We start from the raw sequence: 21,392 nt of genomic DNA on the forward strand, positions 1-21,392 counted from the left end.
TGGAGGTTGCTCCCCCGTCAAACCAACGGGGGAGTCCTAAATTAATTATACACGAAAAGATGAAAGCGAGGGATCGGAATAGTTAGGTATGAGTTATGACGGGATGAGCGTAACGAAAGCTACAGCATTATACCGATTTTAATCCTTCATGCAATGTATTATTCAAATTCTGTGATGCAAATTATTGTTCATTTCTGTTGCTTGTCGACTTACCTAACCCCGCCAGTCTGTTGCGACAGTGATGGTGCTATAAATATGCTGCATTTTTAGACAGTCTTATCGTCGGTACTTGTTTGATGTGGCCACATCGTCAACTTCTATCGCAACAGCTGGACTTTGAAAATGTGTGCTGCATTTGCTGGACAAGGTTTGAATGGCGAAAACGGATTGCAACGGCTGGAAATCTGCTATGCCTGTCTATGCAGACCAAAGTTTACCCATGCACCGTCACGCTGGACGTCACGGCCGCTGGTGCGTCACGTTTTGCACGCCGCGTGACGCGGTGGACTCCGTCATGGCGCTTACTTTATGTGGTGGCCAGGGTCTCGTGCTCAGCGATTTCTCAGGTGATGTGAATATGCAGAGGGCCATTTGATCATTTGCAAGTCATTAGTGTGGCTTGATGGTTTTTATATCATGTTATCATTGTCATTGTTAAAATTCATTTTCTCAGCCATTGCAACCAAGCGAATGGGTTCGTCGAATTTGGCCCAATCCCATCTGTCCGGTCTTGATAGGGCCAGCGATATATGCTGACACGCTGGCTTGATTCGCCCTTTTTACTTACGAAACGCCCTTAATTTCACTAACAATAAAAACGTCGAGATGGTCACTTTCACCCTGGTGTTTTGCGGTTGATTCCATTTGCGCTGATGACCGGTATCAGCGTGTCTGAAGCGATTAGAACATTAGTCCCGCTGTGTGCCGACATCATCCCCATGTTATTCGCCAATCTCATCTCTCAAACGAGCCAACATCTCTCCTGGCGTGTGAGGCCCGCTCGGCTTACAGCTCTGAAATTGGTGACGCGTGAGTGGAACATGAGCGAGGGACCGGGGCCTCCATGGGTCCGGGACAGAGTCCAGATTGCAATCGTCCTCCGTTGTTAATGCTGTCCGTCTATTGAGGCCCTGCCGGGTTATCGATCTTTTTATCCGCCTCTCCGCGCCTCGCGATGCTGGTGGTTTTTGCTATTGTTCGTCGAGTTAGTCGGCTGGTTCGCGATCGAAGATCGAAGGCTATAGAAGGCAGCACTAGGAGCGCTGGAGTTTTTATTCGCGGGTGATGACGCCGCGTCAGGCTTCTTGCGAGGCTCACGCTGCGCTGGCGTGGTACTGTCTGATTTAGGATATATGTTTGTTGGTTGCTGCTGGTCAACGAAGCGAATGAAGAATAGCTCAAACGTGTCATATCATTGCGATATGACAAGATTAACACGAGTATCTCATTCTCCACGCCATGGACGAGACGTGTTCTCGCAGCGCAATCCACCATGGAATAATAATGATCCACGCGTGCTATGGCGCATGCCAAATGCCAGAGTCTTTCGCTCCTTTCTTCCCTCTTCCCTGGCCGATCCATTATGGAGGGACTGTGATTTTCATTCGATGTTGCACGGTCCTGACGGCCTTGGTCGTAATGCGATGTGTGCTACCATCCTTCATTGCCAGCGCAAAAACTGTTATGCATCCGCTACCATCCTTTTGACCTGCAAAAGTCTGTTCGAATTGTATTATAGCTACTTTGCTGTCATTTCGTTTTTTTAGAGTAAAGTTTTTGCAAAGTGTCCTTGACCCAGCGGGCCAACCTCGAACCAACTGCCAGTCATTTTCACTGACCATTTATTATCACGCATGACTTCGCAAACATATGCTGATCTCTCACCTCGCAGACCTTTCTTTGACCTATCCAGTGACCTTATCATAACGTAGTGTTACCATTGTCCAGGTAACATTATGTTGAAGAATAGAGGAGCGTGTAAGTCCGAACTAACTCTCTTTCTTGCTGCCTCACCCCCAGGCTCGCCAAATCTTCCAACTGTGTCTGACCCGCCACAGGAGACGTCCGTGCAACCTCCGTAGTCCATCTGACTATCTTTAATCCGCTTCAGCTAGTGCCGAATCTCCCTCTGACTCCACCCTTCTCCATCTCTTCCTAGGTGGCGCCGAAGCCGGACCACCCTGAGCCTTCCAAGGGCCCGGCGCCGGAGCCGCCGCGCCGTGCCGACGAACAGAACCGTGAGCGGCAGCGAGGTCCTCAGCGACGCACCAAGCAGCTGGACGGCTACGTGGGCTTCGCCAACCTGCCCAACCAGGTGTACCGGCGAGCCGTCAAGAAGGGCTTCCACTTCACGCTGATGGTAGTCGGTGAGTGGAAATGAGAGAAGGGGAAGGTGGGGGGGGGGGGGGGGGGTGAAAACGAGGTGGTTGGGAAATGGAAGAATAAAAGGTAGAAGAGAATCATGAAGGACACTCTACAACTGCATCTGATAGGAAGGAAACCTGACGTCACTTAGTAGGATTCGGGCGGATAAAGAAGATAAGCACAAGGAGAAACGGTCGATCGCTTAGTTTACACCCAACCATTTGTTGCAATTACCTACGCATCGTGGGCCTGTAATTAGCTGAGTATTTAGGTGAGCGATAGATTATGCTGTTGTGATAAGGACATGTGACAAATGAGTTGTGCATGAGTAGGCTTGCATGCACAATAATTGTTTTGAGTATTGTGGAGGAAAACCGTGAGAACGGAAACCTTGATCTTTGTATTTTCCTCTTCTTACTTACACGTTTTCGTGTGAATGGAAAGCATGCTATGTCTACAACTGATTTATTTCATCATCCAGGATAAGTGCCAACATCTGCGCCAGTTTTGATTATTATTAGCACCATAATGTAAACAGATTTACTTGCCTCACCGGCTTATTTCTCGGAGTTGCTCATTCACGGCTCTCAGAAGATTGATTCACATCCATTCCATCACGTGATTTACTTTCGTGCCAGTCACGAACAATCAGTGTGGCCCTCGCTCCTCTCATGTTAGGAACCCGTGGCTCTGGTCCTTGGACCTGTAGAGGGCACCCTTCCTCTCTTTTCTCCATGAGTGTGCCGTTCCCATTCCGCGCCCGGTGCCGGCACCGACGCCTTGGGACGCGGACGGTCAGGATATTAGAGGACCCGCGGGAGCAGCCTTGGCTTTATTGCCGTCGTATTTCACCGTCGCCCAAATAGCCTGCGCCGTCTGCTGCCGCTGGAAGGGGCTACGGATCGCAGGGAGTGGATGAAGTTGGGCCGGTTCCATTCCATCCCATGTCGCAGAGATGGGAGGGACGATCAACAAATGGAAGGAATGTAGCCACGTAACTAGCCATGGACGCTGCCCACTCCACCCAATACCACATGGACGAGAGAAGAAGGCACGCAGCTTGCAAGGAATGTGTTCTCTGAAACGGTCACAGATACTGGTTCATTGCATGCTTCTGATGGTACCGCGTCTCGCTCTAATGCTGAACGCCTTCAGTGCATGCAGCATCGGAAGTCTACACTCTCCGTCGCCCTCAGATCCGGCCTATCGCCTGTTTACACCTGCCACCCATTCCGAGATTAGTCTGTTGGTGTGACGGTGGCATTGCCGTTCGCAGTTCGCAGTTCGCACCGCAGTAAAAACTGTATCGCCTTCTTGCGTTCCCGTCGCGACTTGGTGACGTAGTGTTTGTTTGTGCCCTAATGCGTACTACCTTTTAGACCAGTAGAGCGAGGGAATGTCGGCGTGAGATTCTGCTCTCCACAGGGTCAATGTTTATGTTAGATAGCGCTAACTATGTGTGCGTAGGGATAGCGTGCGCTATGCGTGCTTGTCCGTTTGCGATAGGCCTGGCTAGCGTGCGTACCCAACGCTTTGTCGATAACTGTTGTGTGAATATCACCACCCTCAGGCTGGTCACTCTCCCACATTGTCACCAGCTCGTTAGGTACTGTATGGTGGGTTAACGAGCCGGGAGGGTCAGTCATATCTCACCCGCCAGTAACCCACTAATTGGGGCGTGGGCTCGGTCGGCGTCACGCTGGCCTGCCGTCACGTCACGCTGACCTGCCGTCACGCCCGGCCTCGCCGTGACGCGGCCTGCTCCGTCACAGCGTGGGTGTGGCGCTGCCCTTGTGATGAGAGCGTGATGCTGGTGTTTGGTTGTGATTGAGCACCTGGGCGTGGCTGTGGCCTACCTCGTGGTGCCTGGATTGGCTGTGCTGCTTTCAGATTGTTGGAAAGTTGGTTATGGGGATGACGTGTGCATGGTTGAAACATTCGCACAGCCTTCAAAATAGAGATGCTTTCTTTTTCTAGCATTCATCCAGTTTCAGCTTCAGACTGATGTTGAACTAAATGAAATAGTTGAGCATCGATCGGCTTCGTGAAACGATCGATGCTTGTCTCACAAATTCGCACCTGTTTCGCGGTGCATATTTGATGACGTCAGTGGCTGGAAGTGCGGTCTGGCGCAGTTTGCCGCAGCGTGTTTGCCGCCGCCTTCAGGGAAGACCGTTTGATGACCGTTCCCAGCCGGTGGTTTCCTTGCCGCCGCCGCCGCCGTGTTTGCTGTGGGAACCCGCAGATCGCTTCCGCTCGAGGTCGTCTGTGACTGGTGCGGCGGGCGGTCGTCGGACGGTCGGACCTTCCCTCCGCCGGTGAACCGTCGGTGACGGCGGCTGACGGCCGACCTGCCCGGGGCGGGGAAACGAGCTGGGCGTGCCGGCCGCCTCCGATGGCGCGTTTCACCACGCACTCGTGTGAACTCGATTTTTTTGTGTCATGCTGTGCGATTTAAAATCGAGAATGCCGGCTCCGTTACGCTTTTCAGAGCTCCCAATAAGGCTCTGATTACTTTTCTTTCATCTCGCCACCGCCTGCTAATAAGCGTCAATTATTTCAGACAATGATTCCTCCCTTCAGCCGCCCTCGTTCTTCACATACTGTTCAATGCTCAGTGATGAATATCGGTCATGAATGTTTCCGCAGGCACGGCTCTGTTTCGTCTTTTTTATTGATGTTCCCAATTCGGCCCGGGCCGTAGCATCCAGTAGGTGGAATGGACGACCAAACGAATACGACAGTCGGCCCTCAGCATGAAAACGGCTGGATGCCGGACAGACACCCCCAACACCAGTCCGGACGTTCCGTCTCACTTCCTGCAACGAGCCGGGGGGAATGCGAGGACGCACGGGAGATCGCCAGACTGATATAAAATGAAATCACCTTCTGCACCGTCTGAGAGCTCAGAGCCGCCTTTGAACTACCAGACAGATGCTTCTCATTGGCTACCTTCCGGCGAATATCCCGGAGCAGATGTGGCATGGAGAGCGTGTCGGCGACAGATGCTGAATCGAACAGACATTGTATCGGCGACAGGCGCTCTGTCTGACTGCGAGCGGCGCAAAGGCAGGTGTCGGAACCGGACGCTTCATCTGGTTTCATCTGTTGTTCTCTGTCGCGCTCACGAGTCCAGGCTAGTGTGTGTGCTGTGCTGTGAATGTGATGACCACTGAAATACTCCCGCCTGTTTGAACGTAGTCAAAGCCGGGGGTCATTTCGTACTAGCAATGCTAGCAGTTCAAAATACTGCAATTCATACCATTTTATTGTAGCCTTTCACAGAAACAACGAGCAAGCTAGGTGTAGGCAGAGAGTGTAGCTGACCTGATAAATTCGAATTGACCATGGCACTTCGGTGAATTCCGTTTGATCGCCTTGAAGTGATGTTTGCTCTGAATCCCGGACTTCATGCTTCATGTTTAGATTGCCTGGTTTAGGTGCTCTTCACCTGTATTTACTTGTTGAACCAGGCTCTGTTGGCTGTCAGACTTGCCTCCGACTTATGTTTTGCTTCTCCGATCTCCATATACGAGGGGGTATCGAAAAGTTCTGATCATCACATAGAAGATATAGACCGATTTTGATGATTTTTGGTTGGTATTATATTTGGTTCTTAAGAACAATGTTCCCGCAAAGAGGATCCTGAGAAGTGGTTTTATCTTATGTAGGAGAGACTTAGAAGTAAAAAAGATGAGTATTGGGCCCATTGAGGACCGAACCTTCATCCAACTAATGCATTTGAAACGGTATCACACTGAGAAAATACATCAAGAACGTGAAATTAGTTTATAGCGAGGAAAGCCCATCTAATGCACTTACCGAAAATGAAGAAATAGGTTGCATGACCCTTGCAGGGGAGTCAAGAAGTGAGTGACTACCAGTGACTGACAAGGTGGTGACTGTGAAGGAAGTGGAAGACCTCATCTTTACAGATCGTCGTGTGACCTTTCAGATGATTGTGCAACAGAAAGGTCTCAATGCTGGCAAAGCCTGAAAATATTATCGGCGAAGAACGACAGACGATAAAGGAGTCAGCCCGCTTAGAAGTTCGTGTGTCTACTTTGTTCAAGAGAAAAATGCGTCTAGGCCTTTCGAAATGAAAACTAGGCTTTTTTAGGAAATTGAAGACATCTTGGATCATTTATTGACTTGTGACGAATGCTGGGTCTATGTGTATGATCCAGAGACAAAAAGATGATCAAGCAGTTTAAGCACGGCACATCTGTCCTTCATAAAAGGCGAAGATGCAGAAGCCGATATGGAAGGTCAATGCTATCAGTGTTCTGGATCTGGCGTAGGATATTCATTACCGACTGTCTTGATGATGGTCGGATAATGATAAGCAAGCACTACTGCACACTTTTGAAGAAGTTGCGAGATGGCCTCAAGCAGAATCGCCGCAAAAAAGCCCAAGAAAGATGTTTTATCCGCACCGACAGCGCCCCCGCCCATTCGTCCTGAGCTGCGATTTAAGAATCAACATGATGTGGACATTAAATCCTACCGCATCTAAGAAATTCACCTGACCGGGTATTAACTGACTCTTGATTGTTACAGGAGATGAAGAATCCACAGTATGGCCGGTGATAAAAGGCCAGAAATGACGTCATTGATGAGGTGGAGCAGTGATTTACGGGACAAGGCGAAGGTCCTACAATGACCACCTGATGCATCTCAAGAAACGATGCTATAAGTTTGCGGTCGTGTGTGGTGACTTGTAAAGGAGTAATGAACATCATGTAAAAAAATCAGATTTCTATCACATCTAATTCATGGTGATGATCAGAACTTTTCGATACCCCCTCGTACATGCTGTTTGACCGTTCTTGGAGTCGTTTCGATGGTCTGACCCTTTGGAGAATCCAGTGCCCCCAGCCTTCAGTTCAATATCAGAAGTGAAGTTCGCCCTTATCGACTGATACAATACAGATGACTGCATAGCTCAGCGATGTAGGATGCTGCCATGTTGTTGATGCAGAAGACAGAGACGCTTTAGTTGGTGCTCTAGCCTCTAGGAATGTGTGTCTGATGGTGGAGTGGCATGAAAGCTTTCTACTGTGTCGGGTATCAACGAATGTTAATTGATCCTGGAGTTCACATGAAGGAATCATGCAATTAGTGCAACCCGATGGGTAAAGACTCAATCAGTATCTTTTGTTCCACGAATTCGTGAAGTGATTATAAATACAAAACCCTCATGTAAAGGTGCAGTGTCCGTTCGTCGAGGGCAGCTTAAAGTCGGTATGCGCCTTTTGACGTGACTGATAAGCTTCGTCAAACGTCGCCGTCAGCCTGCCTCGTGTCGGTTCTCCGTCACTCTACCCACCTCGTGTCGCCGCTCCGTCACTCTGTCCATCGTATGTCGCGCGACCTTTTATCGGACATCCTCCCTTTGTCTTCCTTCTTCAGTCCCGCATTCGCCGCGGTTCGTGCTGTAGTGCTTCCATCGCTCGATGTCCATCCTAGGCGGGTTCTTTGATCAGTCTCGAGGAGTTTATGCCGTGCCTGTTTTCGCCTCAGCTCGGTCTGCGTCGCTAGATTTGTCTTGGTTTCCTTGTGTTCGCTATGGATGTAACATTTCTGGTTTTGTAGGTTTGTTTCTCGCTTAAATTGACCCCGGACTCTTCATCCTGCAATCCACGACAAAGTTACGACGAGCAATTTGCAAGAAGGTGGGTCGTTAAGTTTCAAAGCTAGACACGAGAAATGCAATAACTGTTGGCCATGTTAAAACCCTTCTCGTTAAATTGAGCTTGCTCAGCTGTCACTTTGGAGTAGTGGAATGCCATTGGCAGGCGCCACATTATGCACATGGCGATATCATGTCGCCTCGCTTCAGATGGATATGCGACGCCACTGCCCAGTGAAAACAAACACAGAGGCCTGACGTCGGGGTACGGCGTCGGTGTCGGACCAGGCACGTGATGGACTCTGCGGGTCAGCTCCTGACGACCTGCTGACCTTTCATCTCTCCTCAGTCTCCCTCCTCTCCCCTCCCCTCCTGCTCAACCTCCGCTCCGTGCACTGCGTGCAACATCAACATCCCACGCCTCGTTTGAAGCAGCCACGATTCGCTCTAACCACTCCCCCACCCGCCTCTCTTCCCGATAACTCCTCTCCCCGCGGTGGCCGGTCTCCGTCCGTGCTGTCGGCGTGCCGTGCAAGAGGCGGCTGTCGGCATCGGTTTCTGATATCAGTCGGACCGCCCGGCTCGCTAATCGCTCTGCCGTCGGCATGCCGGTCGTCGGCGACGGCGCCTGGCGTCATCGACGTGCCACTGGCGCCTTGGGAGGCTTTTATCGCCGGCGGCGCCCGCTAGGGAAGGGGAGTTGGGAGGGGAAGGGTTGCGCGGCTGCTTGCATGGTGTTTGGTTGCTGGTATGGAGTGCAGGCAGCGCATTGCGGCGTGTAGATTGCTCGCCGATTGTGGCGGTTTCGTCCGCCGAGGTTTTGGGTTTCTAATTGGATGGAGGTGGCTGATGTCCGCGATCACTCACTGCTCGCTCTTTGTCGAGTGTCGTGTGGGGTCTCCAGATGTTTTCCTATTGTGTGTGTTGAGCTCAGTTCACTTTATTGGATGTTGGGATTGACGGACTGCGCTGCCGGAGCGATCTGTCCTACATGCTATCCGTGGGTAAGCCTCCGTAACATTCCTATTTTGAATGTCGGCTAATTATCTGCGCCAAAGTCTGATGTTGCCTTTGCCTCCCACTTTCAGCTCTTACATTTTCATCCATCTTCTTATGAGGATAACACCATGCAGCTTCACTTTTGTGTGTAGTGACATCATCATGCGCAGTCTGCAGCGTGTGTCGCTCCCCGTCCCCGCTCGACACGGATGCGTGGTTAGCAGCGCAGTGACACGGTGACATCATCGGGCTAACGAGCCCAGATACCGAGCGGGTTGGTCTTGTCCGGAGAAACGGACCAGTGCAGGAGATTCGTAACAGGAACCGGTGGATTTTGGGCTGGCTGGGGGAGACCAGAATGATCTTAGGAAGCTTGTTAGAGGTTCCTCACCGGACGGGTCATGAAGAAGACCAGACTCGCGCCGCGCCGGTGCCGGTGCCTCGTGGTGCAGAACCCTGGGCGTACTCCGCGCCCCAAACCGTGATGACCTCACCGTTCATGATTAACGAGCCCACTGGTCTGGCAGAAGATTGCGCTCTGATACATTTGCTGCACTGATGGGTGCAGTTGGGATGGGTGCACCGTTTGGTACATTAGTGATGCCCGAGATGTACAGATAAATGCTGTTTGGGAGCTGTGGTAGTGAGAACGAACCTTCGAGCCACTTAGGTTTTAGGCCACTCTCATTCTCAATCCTTGCGTGTTTTGCAAATTGATTATGACCGTCTTGCATGACCAAGAAAAACAACAGTTGAGACACTAATTGTTGCCTTTTCCATCGTAATTAGATAAACGTTACGGTAACTCAGTATTTACCTAAGCTGGCCAGCAGATGACGTGTACCGTGTTCCATCCTAGTCCGGCCGGTATGCTGAAACGTTATCTGGATTCCGTCCGTCGCGCCCGCCGTGTCTTGTGTTTGGGTCCGGCGGCACACAGCCTCTGTGGCTGCCGCGTTATGTTGGTGTTTCGCCCGTTTGTATGTTGATTCGACCCAGTGCGGCGAGGTTAGGACGGTCCTGCGCGGAGCGAGAGCCGACGGCACCGAATGTGGACGGCCACTGTTGGTTTTTGGATGTATGTTTAGCGCGGTGTCCTGTGTACTCCGTATCGTTAACGCGTCGTGCGATCGTGATATTGACGATGGAACGGTGTAACATAGCTCAAGTGCGGTGCCATATTGGAGTAAATCTCTCTGATTTCCTGCCGCTGCCACTTTCCAAAACTTTCGGGGGTCCTTGCTTTGTGTATCTACAAACATTGTAGGCCTTGGGCGAATTGTGGTCAAAGCGCGGGTGGAATCGAAAGTGGTCTGTGGTGCTTCTTCGGGTGAATGTTGCTGTCGGTGGTTTTTGGGGTTGCAAATGGCGTGATACCGCGACCGCCAGCTGGCCTCTTACCGCAGATCACACCCGTTCCACCGCTCTACCACAGTCTACCGCTATTCTACCGGCGCTCTGCTGTACCCGTCACCAGTACCGTCCCTCTTCCTACCGCCTCTGGCTCTCTTCCTCATTCCGCAACAACCACCTCACCACCACCGCTTCCCACAGCGTTGCGCGCTGCCTCAGGCACAATCCCACTACCGCTCTCTGCATTCTACACCTCGGGCCAGCCAGTGCCTTGTCTAGCCGGTGGCTCCATGGGGAAGTGTTGCCTTCTTTTACTGCTCGATTAGCGACCGCATGGCTCCTCATAGGCTGCCTAAGGGGTGGGCGTAGTATGGAGCTGGGAGATCTGTGGCGTGGTTGTGATTTCATCATTCGCATGTTGCTTTAAGTGGCGATCGCCTCTGGTTGCCAAAAGAGCCGCTAGCTTCTGTTCAGAATGCAGGCTGTTTGACTTGTGTTTCGGTCCCACTCGTAGTCTTATGGACTGGGTGAACATATGGAGTGGATGTCCCATGCTGAAATGTGGAAAGGCCGGCCGTCGACGCCGTTCCAATCTGACAGCCGTTCGAACCCAGCTCGACCACGGCCTGTCTGACCGGCTGTAGATTCCACTCGCCGTCAGGATCATGACCGTCAGATTACGGCCGCCGCCACTCGGGGTCGCGCTGTCGTCTGACCACTCTCGCTGTCGTTCGGCCGGTTAGGATCTGGGAAACCACGGCCGCTGCCGCTTCTCAGGGTCACCCGCTGAATGAGGCTCGGGCGCAGCAGGCTGACAGAAGAGAGGGTTTTAGAGGAGCAGATTGGCTGTGGTGAGGCTCGCGGTGTGGGGAGCGCTGGATGTGGTCCCACGTGTTTGGTTATGGGTTTATGGCAGCACGTGCCAGATCGTGGTCAGGTGGGATGTCGCGTGACCTCGCACGTGTCGGCACGTGATGCGTGACTGCCCGGCCTGGCTTTGGCGTCGTACAGTATGGACCGCCGCTCGAATGAAGAGGACAGGTGAAGCTGGCTTTGAATAACGCGAATCCATGTTTCATAACACCTGAAGTGTCGGGCTTTATTCGTTACCCCTGAAATTCATTCGTCATGGCAGAGAGGCGAGCTGCAGCCCACGGCGTGGCTGATAGTCAAGAATGCAGCGCAGGAGTCGTCGGGTTTCATGCGGTTCTAAAATACCGGCTCGTTTTACTGGCTCCCTTCCCCTCCCCGTCAGCTCGACTGTAATGTGGACAGCGCCGGAGATGGAGGTCTTTATAGGGGTCACATTCTCTGACGGGCAGTAAAACAGTGAACCGCTCCTTTGAGCTATATCCAGGCGGAGCGGCTGCTTTGGTTCTGCTGGCGTCGCCAACACTGAGGGCCCGCCACCCCTGTCTGAGCCCCGCCCAGTTCAACAGGGATTGTGTCTGTGGATGAAGAATGATGTTTAGTATTTCCTGTCCGGCTGATTGCTGACAGTGCTGATATATCCTGCGCTGGTTTTGCTGACACGCTTCGAATGCTGAGCGACTGTCGGGTGATGTATGCTGATGTGTGGTGTGTATGGATAGCTGACGTATAACTGACGTCTGCTCCTGCTGGGCGAGCGTCTGATATCTGACGTCATTCTCCCTTTGTTTCAGGCGAGTCCGGTCTCGGCAAATCGACTCTAGTCAACTCCATGTTCATGTCAGACATCTACAACAACGAGTACCCCGGCCCTTCACACAGGATCAAGAAGACCGTGGCGGTAAGTCTGGGACCGTTAGGACGCTCACCGAACCACCCACGCCTGGCGCCCGCCGGGGAGGCAGGGCATGACTGTCGCCTCGTTACCTTTGTCCGTATTGTTATCTGGTGTTTTACGGCGCGTAAAGAACGCAGTCGGACCATCAGGGAGGTGACCCTCCTCGTCTGCCTTTGTCCTGCCCGGGCACCGGCGCCGGCGCTGGTTGCAAAATAGCCGGGCTGTTTTTCTCTCCGCGCGTGGCTTCTTGCCAGGTTGGCGGCCGGTCGCTGCGTTGCACCATGTGTTTGTGTCGGGAGGGCAGGTCGCTCGAGCTGGCAACGAGACTAGGATGGAGTGAGACCCATCTGTGCTGGATGGGATGGAGGTATAAAACTTAACTGAGAGGACCGTCTGCACAGAGTGATTGAGGTTTTTAGGAACTATTATGCATCAGTCAGAGTGAGTGATTTGTCATCTTCCAATGACTTTGCCGGGGTTGCCAGTGGTTGAATGAGCGATGTGCCATCTGTTGGTTGATAATCCATCTTACGCTTCGGATTTTTTGTCGCCAGGTGGATAAAACCGTTGTTCACATGAAGGAGAATGGCGTTAACTTGAGTCTCACTGTGGTCGATACGCCCGGCTTCGGAGACGCGGTGGACAACAGCAATTGGTGAGTTTCGGCGGCATCAATTTAACTGTGACTGACGGGGTCTGTTTCAGAATGCGTGTTCTGTTGCGACAGAGGCGCTCAAGTCGCCAAAACAATCCAATTAAGCCCGGTAAATGTCATTGAGACGGACTCAGTTTCCTAACGTTACACGACACGAAATGCGGCGAAGGAGCACGCAAGACGGGTGGTCGCTCGGGTGACACCTTATGTGCAACGGCACGCGAGACACGAGGAGTTGCGTATATTCTTAATTCGCCAGGTGTCAGGTGCAATAACGAGGAATTCCTGTTCCTGATTCGCACCACACGAGCGTTGTGTCATGGGATAAGACCGATAAAGTCAGTTGCAACACTGAGACGCATTTCGCATCCATTTAGTGCAAGGATCCGGTCTCGACTTTTCAAGACAAGATTATCTTTCTCAATACCTTCCGCAATTACAAATTTTGAAATGTGTGGATTTTCCAGTAATTGTCGTATTATATCTGTCTTTAGGTGTCCCTTTTGCTCCGATTTAAAAAGGTTCACACCTCAGTCACATAAGTCTTTGGACTCGTTTATTGAGTAAATAGTTACCTCTTCTCCAGCTTTCCCTATCGGCCTTGTTCAGATTTCTCTGATCTAACTCGATCTTTTGTGATAAACACTGACCCGTCTTGTCGAATTTATTGTACGGCCTTTTTTGTCCAGCGCTGACCTACCCTCCCCCACTTTTACCCTACCTGGCCCTACTTGACCTGACCTGACCTGCCCTGACCTGATCTGACCTGAACTGACCCTGACCTGACCCTCCCCTCTCGCCGTCAGCTGGCAGCCGGTGATCGAGTTCATAGAGTCCCGGTACGAGGAGTACCTGAACGCCGAGAGCCGTGTCCACCGCTCTGAGGTGGTCGACTCGCGCGTCCACTGTTGTATCTACTGCATCGCTCCCTCCGGGCACGGCCTCAAACCGCTCGATGTCGAGTTCATGAAGCGGCTTCACGATAAGGTCAACATTGTTCCCGTCATTGCGAAGGCGGATACCATGACACCAGAGGAGATCACCAGGTTCAAACGGCAGGTCAGTGGTGCGGGTGGCTGTGACCCTTGTGGCCAATGATGATTGTTTTTTTTTTTTGACGTCCTTAGCTTTCTTGTGAGCTTGTGTGAGCTTGTTTATAATTACGAATGGTGATATCTGGTCTTGTCTGTGAACTAGGCTAGAAAGTGGTCAAAACTATCTTGCAGATTGAATATTACCTGCTGTACGTTGACATAATGTCCTAACTTTTTTCTCAGCCAGTCATCATTCACAAACTGAAAAAAATACAGCACAGCTATAACAATGCACGATCTCTCATATTTTCATGCATGCTCTCCAAGCTCATTTTTACCTCAATTATCACTCGACCTCTTATGTGCCGCAGATTCTGAACGAGATCGCCCAGCACAAGATCCGCATTTACGAGTTTCCCGACTGTGACGACGAGGAGGAGGCCAAGGCGCACAAAGCGCTCAGAGAGAGGGTGCCGTTCGCAGTGGTCGGTGCCAACACAGTTGTCGAGGTGAGACAGGGGTGGATAGACTGCGGTGGGGTTCTTGGAAGTGAGTGGGAAAAAGGAGGGGCTTTGCGTCTTGGCGTCAGGCGTTGTGTGCAGTGCACAACCCAGTTTATGGGTGGCGAGGAAGAAAAATGTTGCAGGCTGGGCGTAGTTAATGTCAAAAGAAAGAGACGTGATGTCATTGTGCATTCCTGCGGTCAAAAGTGTGGCATGTGCCATTGAGGGCCCTAATCCGACCACTCAGGAATGCACTGTGCTAGTTTTTAGGGCCTCTTCAAAGGGTGTGTCCTACATAGCCGAGAGGGAACGTTAAATGTTGATACGGCCGACATTCTGCTGGTCAGCGCCGGCATCTGTGGACCCTTGCCCACACCACCGCTGATTGTCGTTTGGGGCCGCTGGGCGGACAGTACCGCGTCCGGTCATACTCGGCGGGTCGTGTTTTGACAGCTTGGCGTCCCGTGCCGTTTGTATCCCGGCCACTCGAGAAGCGGTGTCGGCTTTCAGCGTTATGACCCGCCTCCTCGACTGTGTAAGCAGTGGTGTCCGTTAGTGGTTATTATGGTGGACCTACCATGCCCGGTAACGAGCAACCCTTGCTGAGGAGGGCCTCGTCCGGTGTCAGTGCTGCCGTCTGGTGAGTGGTTGGTGAGGCTATAGTTTGTCTTTTTGTCGCCAGGTGGACGGGAAGAAGGTGCGTGGCCGCCGCTACCCGTGGGGCGTGGTCCAGATCGAGAGCATGGAACACTCGGACTTCATCCCGCTCCGGAACATGCTGGTGAGTGTGTGAGCGGCTTCATTATAACAGTTCGGATGCTGCAACAGTTGTCAAAGTACACAATATAACACTATATCAAGTCAAACAAGAGGATTTGAAGCATGCTGCAACGAGCTATTGATGGAGCTTTTTTGTGATTGCTCAAAGTTTTAAGTTAAAACGGTATTCAAATAACCTTAACGTTATTAAGCTCAACAACTTCAGACATAGATCAGGTCCACTCAGTCTTGTCCCGTCTAACTTTGAGGTGTGACCGATGCAGCTAGCCTCAGCTAGGTATGTGGTTTACATCGTAAAGCCTTCATCCCGCTAGTAATTAATCCTATAAGCTGTTCATATTTCGTTTCACGACATCGTGTGACATCAGACCGACTTGCCATCAATTGCTCTCTCGGTACGAAACATTACTCAGCATCGCAGGACTCTTTGACACATTTAGTGGCCATTTCTTATCCTGAGCCTACTCATAAGTAACCTCAGCTACCAGTGGCCTTCGCGTAACTGCCACTGCCAATGCTGAGATTTGTGGCGTTGACCCACAGATCCGAACACACATGATGGACCTGCGGGACGTAACCAGTTCTGTTCACTATGAGAACTACCGGTGCCGTAAACTGGCCGGGGTCGGTACGGATGGCAAGCCGGCCAAAATCGTCAACAAGTGAGTGGATGGTTGGTGTGCGGTGGTCGGGTTTGTGGTGGTGGGTGTGTGAAGTGTGTATGTGTGTTAGTGTGCAGGGGAGAGGGGTAGTTTTTTGTGTGAAAAGTGTGTGTGGTTGTGACTTGAGAAATTGTGTAAAGAAGGCATATGATTTGCTTGCTTACAAGAAAGGATATGCTACCCCTTGCTAAAAGGGACGGTAAAAATGCAGGGTAATTATCTCCAGTACGAGGTCTTTTCTCACTCGGTAATTAGTCGACAGCCAAACATTCAATTTCGGAGATATACACGTGTCATATTGCGAAAATGATCGAAAAATGACATTTTCTAGCTGAGAACGTTATGGTGTCAATTTGACGAAGTCAAGGACTAAAAGTTGTCTCAATATATTGTCTTCCTAATGCACAGCTATTCCATTTGTCATAAGAAGTTTATATGTGTTCTCGATAGTCCTGATTGATGGTAGTGCCTCCCCATTTAATCCCACTCTGCCACCGTCTGATTCAGACAGACAGTTTATTTATCCAAACTGTGGCCACTGGCGTCCCGCTGTGTCACCGTCATCAATGACACACCCGTGTTTGTCCAGTCTCTGCCCGCAAAGGATCATGAACACTTTTATGACCATCTGGTGAGTGGTTTACGCGCATTTTCAGAGCTACGTTAACGTTCCCTGTCGGCGATTATAGCTTTTTATGAATATACTGAATGACGAGATTGAAGATTGCACGGTTTGGTGTTGCTTCGATGGGGCTGCAGAAAGACAGATGTTTTTATGTTAGCTTATTCGGAAGAGTTATGATTGAAGCCCTGCTGAGAGTATTACTTTTCATTCCGATTTCTATTTTGGTACGTTTGTGACGTGCATGTGTGAGTGTGAGCGTGTTAGTTGTGTGTTTAGTCTACTGGTGTTCCAGTTTTATGGCAATATTCAGTGCACGATTGTACCCATTCATGTGGATACCGAATGTACGAATGGACTTGAATAATATGAACTGGTGTCCCTATCATAGATCAAGTGCCGAGTAATTCTAGCGAGCATCTCAGAGACGCGGAACCTGCATCTGTTAATATCGCCTGTACTTTCGTGTGTTATTTTCTGTTATAAAATCCATGTCCGGAAAAGTTCCCTAGTGGAAAAATAAATAATATGATGCTTCGTTTTTCCAAAGCATGTGCACTGCTTATCCAGTTTATAAATGTGTCAGTAAGAACAAGCTGTGAGAAACTCATGCATGCAAGCGATTTATGCGTCATAAGCCTTATCCTTACCCGGTTCTCCAGCATCCGTGCACCAACTAACACAGACGTAACCGGTCAACCGTCGCATGTTATTACGGCGTCAGCCAACAAACATATTCCCATTAAATTGATCACCATGTCTTCTGACCTCTCCATGTTCTATCGTTTTGGCTGTCCTATCGCCGCTCCTATCTGACCTATCCCCTGGCATTTCCCTTGGAATTTATCGACCCATCGCTGTTTATCTTCCCTGCCCTAACCTCGGCTGTCCCTTTCCCCAGGAACCCGCTGGCCCAGATGGAGGAGGAGAAGAGGGACCACGAGCTCAAGATGAAGAAGATGGAGGCCGAAATGGAACAGGTGTTCGAGATGAAGGTCAAGGAGAAGCGCAACAAGCTCAAAGAGTCCGAGGAGGATGTAAGTGCGGGGCTGGCAATCGGGCAAACTGCAGAACTTGACGGTGGCAAGTTGTGCTTTATGGTTAGTCTAGTCGTATGTGTTTCCGTTGCCATGCGTAGAACAATCACGATAGTTTAACTTAGTTGGTGAGCTTTTGCCTGGTTTAATATTCAATGTTCATATGCTGAAAGATTTTAGTGTTATTTTTAGTAAGCTGCTGATAGCTCATGTAAATATATTTGGAGGAGCTATCATGACATCCTGCCCCCACTGTGACTGTGGCCTTGCCCATCCCACTCCCCCCGCTGTCTGTGACCGATCCCCGTCTGTCTCCCGGCGTCCCGCAGCTGCAGCGGCGCGAGGAGCAGATGTTGGCCCCGCTGGAGGAGCAGCGCCGGGAACTGGAGGAGCGCCGCGCCGCGTTCCGCCGGGAACGGGACGACTGGGAGCGGCTGAACGGCGTTACTGTGGCTGAGCTTCGCCGGCGGGAGCTCGAGTCCCACAGCAAGGAGTAAGTCGGGGCGGGTGACTGGGTAGGCAGGGACAGGGAGGGTAGTGACGTGGGCTTATGGGCTTATGTGGGACATTGACAAGGGTTATTGATATCGGGACTTTAGCGGGACAGTGCGGTACATTCACACGGAGTATAGCCCACTCTCAGAATACACTGGATAAGTTTGGGGTAAGAATTACATTTGGAAGCAGATCGTGCAAAGGCGGCTATGGGAAACGTGGTTCAGGGTAAATTATTGCCGGGGATATTAAAACGTCAAAAGCTCTCAATCACATTGGTAGTGCGGGAGTCTACCTTTAATATGTTTGCACGAAAAAAAATGCAGCCAGTAAAGGGAATAAGGGACACAGAGCTTTTAACATTGCTGCACAAAGCACAATAGGTTTGGGAACTGAGGTACGAGGGTAATGTATGTAAATGCATGGATGTTGAGGCTGTTCAGCTGGACATTATTTGTTTTGCACCGTTATGTTTTCAGTTCGCCGTTGCCTGTTAATTGTTTTGTTTCAATTTATTTTCGCACTTGTCTCAAAGATGATCACATGACATGTGATGCGGCTGTGTTTTGTTGTGAACGCTGCACCGGTTGTTGTAACCTGCCGCTTGGATGTGTGAATCTCTTGAGTCGCCTGTCTCTCCGCTTCTGGGTCGGTCGGGTCTCCCCCCCCCCCCCGGGCCGTACTAACGTTATCGAGTGTCACTGGTCTCCGCCTGACAGCGGCGTCTCCCATTGGCCGGCTGTCGGTGGCGACTCAATCCCCGCCCGTCCATTGGTTCATTCTGAGTCAGCGCCGCCTCTGATTGGCTGGCCAGCTCTGAAGGGCAATTGTCGCGCTGTGATTGGTCGCCGCCGGCAGCTGCTGCGCGGCCATTGGCCGAGCGCGGTCGCCCTAACACGGCACGGTGTTTGCAGAACGCTGACCAAACACTCGAGTTTGCTGACGCTGAGCAGGCAGTTTAAGGCGCGCTTCTAGCGCTGACCTCCGGTCTGTGTAAGTGACGCGCTGACCTCCCCCCCCCTCTCCGGCTCTCCCGCTGCCGTTGCGCTCTGTCTATCTGTCCGTCTGTCTGTCGGGGCTCGGCGCCCGGTGTCGGGCTGTACGTGTGGCTCCGCTGGCCGCCCTCACTAACCCGCCGGCCGGCAGGCTGCGGCCGGCCGCCGGCTGGACGCTGACCAGGTGGCCCGCCGCCGCCCCCGCCGCTGCCGCCGCGCAGGTGGTGCTCCATCGCACCCTGTCGGCGCCGACGGGCCCTCGGCCGGTCCCCGGGCGGGGCAGGGCTCGTGGCGCGGAAACAGAGGAGCGATGCCGCCAGCAGTGAACGGGCGCCCGGCGACTGAACAAAACTGCTGCGACTCGCGACTAGCCGGGCTAACGCTGCTTCACGTCTCCCGTCCCTGGTCCCGGCCTTACCCTCGGTGTACTCGCTCGGTCCCACTGTGTGAAACTGCGCCGTCTCTGACTCCGTGTGGTGCGCCGGCCGGCTGACCTGCTGATCTGACGGTGGTGGCGGTGGAGGGTGCTGATCGCTGACTGCTGATCGCTGACTGCTGACTGGTGCGGGTCTTTACAGCGGTGGCCGCTCCCGGTGGAAAGTGTCCGTGTCTAAGCTGTCCGGGGTCCTCTAAGACGGCCCGGCCCACGGCGGTTGGTATACGCACTGCTCCGTTGCTAACCTAACAGTCCTGTCTACGGCAGGCCAGCGGGCTTGTCTTATAGCGCGTCGAGCGCTCACTAATACGACGGCAGCGCGCCTCGGCGTCATGGCTTGTACGTTAGATCGTAGCAGAGAGCTGGGGACTCACATTTCACATAGTGGGAGGATTAGAGTATAGTGTCCGAGAGCGAGAAGTAGTCTGGAAGAAACGGGTTCCATAGCTGGCTTATCCGCCAAAGGTAGCGCTCCTAGCGGCTTGTTGCACGTATCAAGGAGGGCATAGATGTCGTCTAACCATTTTTAACGACTCGTTAAATGATGCGAGATCCAAGTCGGAAACGTTTGGATTTATGCATCCTGTTGCATTTTCGTGTCGTCCACCCTCTCAATGGGTTTACCTTCGAGCGATGCTGTACTCGCGCTCTGAAGCACTGGTATGAGAGCGATAACAAAATAGATTAATTGTTCCGCAATAAAAACAGCATGTAGTATTGTCCGTAAACTCACGTCAGAACGTGTTGGGAGTGTGGTCAATGTCGTTTTTTGGTCGGTTCCCCGTATCGTCCCGTCCATTTAGAGTCGTATTTACAGCGTTCCTGGCCCAGCTAACCGAACTGGCAGCCCCTGACTAACCTGTGTCCGTATGTCCGTTTGAAGGTAGCTTTGGTCGCAGGGTCTGCCTCTGCTTTCTGTCCGTCCAGCCAAGGGTCTTTGGATCTTTTTTCTGTTTCTTCTGTGCTGCTGTCTTGGCATATGGGCTTTGAGAGGCCAGTCGCTTTCGGCTTCCGTCTTGCCTATTATCTTCTTAGTTTGAAGTAGTGAGCGTTTAGGATGATGGTTGAATGTGCTACGTTTTGCTGAGCTTCTGTGTTCTTTATAGCGCACTTGAAAATCTCTTGGTTTCGTTTAAAGAGTAAGCTTTGTGCGCACTTGGTACCAGTCACTTGGACACTCAGGAGCACCACCTGACCTCACGGCTTAGCGCCCGCCTTGCTTGGAACCACAGCGCCACGGCCCGCACACGCGCTCACACCCGCATCCTCTCTTTCAGGACGGTAGATGGGAAAAAGAAGAAAAAGGGCCTCTTCTAGTGTCTGTCCTTTCGCGCGGTGCGCCGGCCGGCCAGGCGCGGTGCCTCGCTGGGACGGGGGCGGCCGGCGCCCCGCGTCTGGCAGTGCGCAGTGTGACAGAGACACCCAGTGCGCGGGTACTTACGGCAACTGACTGTGGCTGCGCGGAACTGCCGCGCGCTGACAGTGGACTGTGTCGAGCGCGAACAGAGGTCTGTGGTGCGATGTGTGGGAGGTGATGATGCTCAGATGCTGCAGAATGGACGTGACTGCGATTTTGTGACAATGAACCTGTGCAAGATGCTGTGAATCTGCAGATATGTGTTGTGGCGTCCGTGAAACGGTTAGCGATGTCTGTACTGAGCGTATGAATGGGTGAGATTGTTTTACGCGGAGTGATCTGTCGGCGCCTCATTTTGGAGTCGCTGAGGGCTCCGCGGGTGTCAGTGCGGTGTTATGGCGTCTCCGGTGCCCTGTCCCCGCGGTCGGCCGGCTGCTGCCGCCTCGGTCACTCGAGACGGAGGGCAGCCCGTCGGCCGCCTGTGCCGCCGGTTGTGTTGGTAGTCTCCCGAGTGAGCCGACAGCCCGTCATTCGACGTCAGCAGACCGTCATTCGCCGCCGGCCGTAATCCTTCGTGTGTTTGGTTACGTGCCATGAGGAACTATGGGCCACGTGCGCTATTTTCTCAGATTTGTATCACATTACGGTTTTGTACAAAATACATATTCCTTCGTTTACTGTTGCGAGGGTGTTTCTTTGA

The 21,392-nt window shown here is 52.0% G+C and overlaps 1 protein-coding gene across 34 annotated transcripts in view; it reads left to right on the plus strand.

Moving 5' to 3' along the window:
- The window catches only part of LOC122381558 (septin-7-like), a 95,057-nt gene extending 73,682 nt beyond the window's left edge, over positions 1–21,375 (plus strand). For 13 of the 34 annotated variants that reach the window (XM_043365874.1, XM_043365880.1, XM_043365883.1 and 10 more), the window contains 10 exons: positions 2,159–2,366; positions 12,013–12,119; positions 12,671–12,771; positions 13,578–13,830; positions 14,177–14,314; positions 14,991–15,089; positions 15,632–15,750; positions 17,274–17,409; positions 17,739–17,902; positions 20,613–21,375. In XM_043365874.1, coding sequence (XP_043221809.1) covers positions 2,159–2,366; positions 12,013–12,119; positions 12,671–12,771; positions 13,578–13,830; positions 14,177–14,314; positions 14,991–15,089; positions 15,632–15,750; positions 17,274–17,409; positions 17,739–17,902; positions 20,613–20,652 — 1,365 coding nt within the window. In that variant the 3' untranslated portion in view covers positions 20,653–21,375. Of the gene's footprint in view, positions 1–2,158; positions 2,367–12,012; positions 12,120–12,670; positions 12,772–13,577; positions 13,831–14,176; positions 14,315–14,990; positions 15,090–15,631; positions 15,751–17,273; positions 17,410–17,738; positions 17,903–18,818; positions 18,898–19,477; positions 19,552–20,612 lie in introns of all 34 variants that reach the window. The other 21 variants (XM_043365873.1, XM_043365891.1, XM_043365877.1 and 18 more) reach the window with 2 other exon arrangements.
- The last annotated feature ends 17 nt before the right edge of the window (positions 21,376–21,392 follow it).

Source organism: Amphibalanus amphitrite, unplaced genomic scaffold, assembly GCF_019059575.1.
Source record: "Amphibalanus amphitrite isolate SeventyFive unplaced genomic scaffold, NRLGWU_Aamphi_draft 000122F_arrow, whole genome shotgun sequence".
Taxonomy (NCBI): Eukaryota; Metazoa; Arthropoda; class Thecostraca; order Balanomorpha; family Balanidae; genus Amphibalanus; species Amphibalanus amphitrite.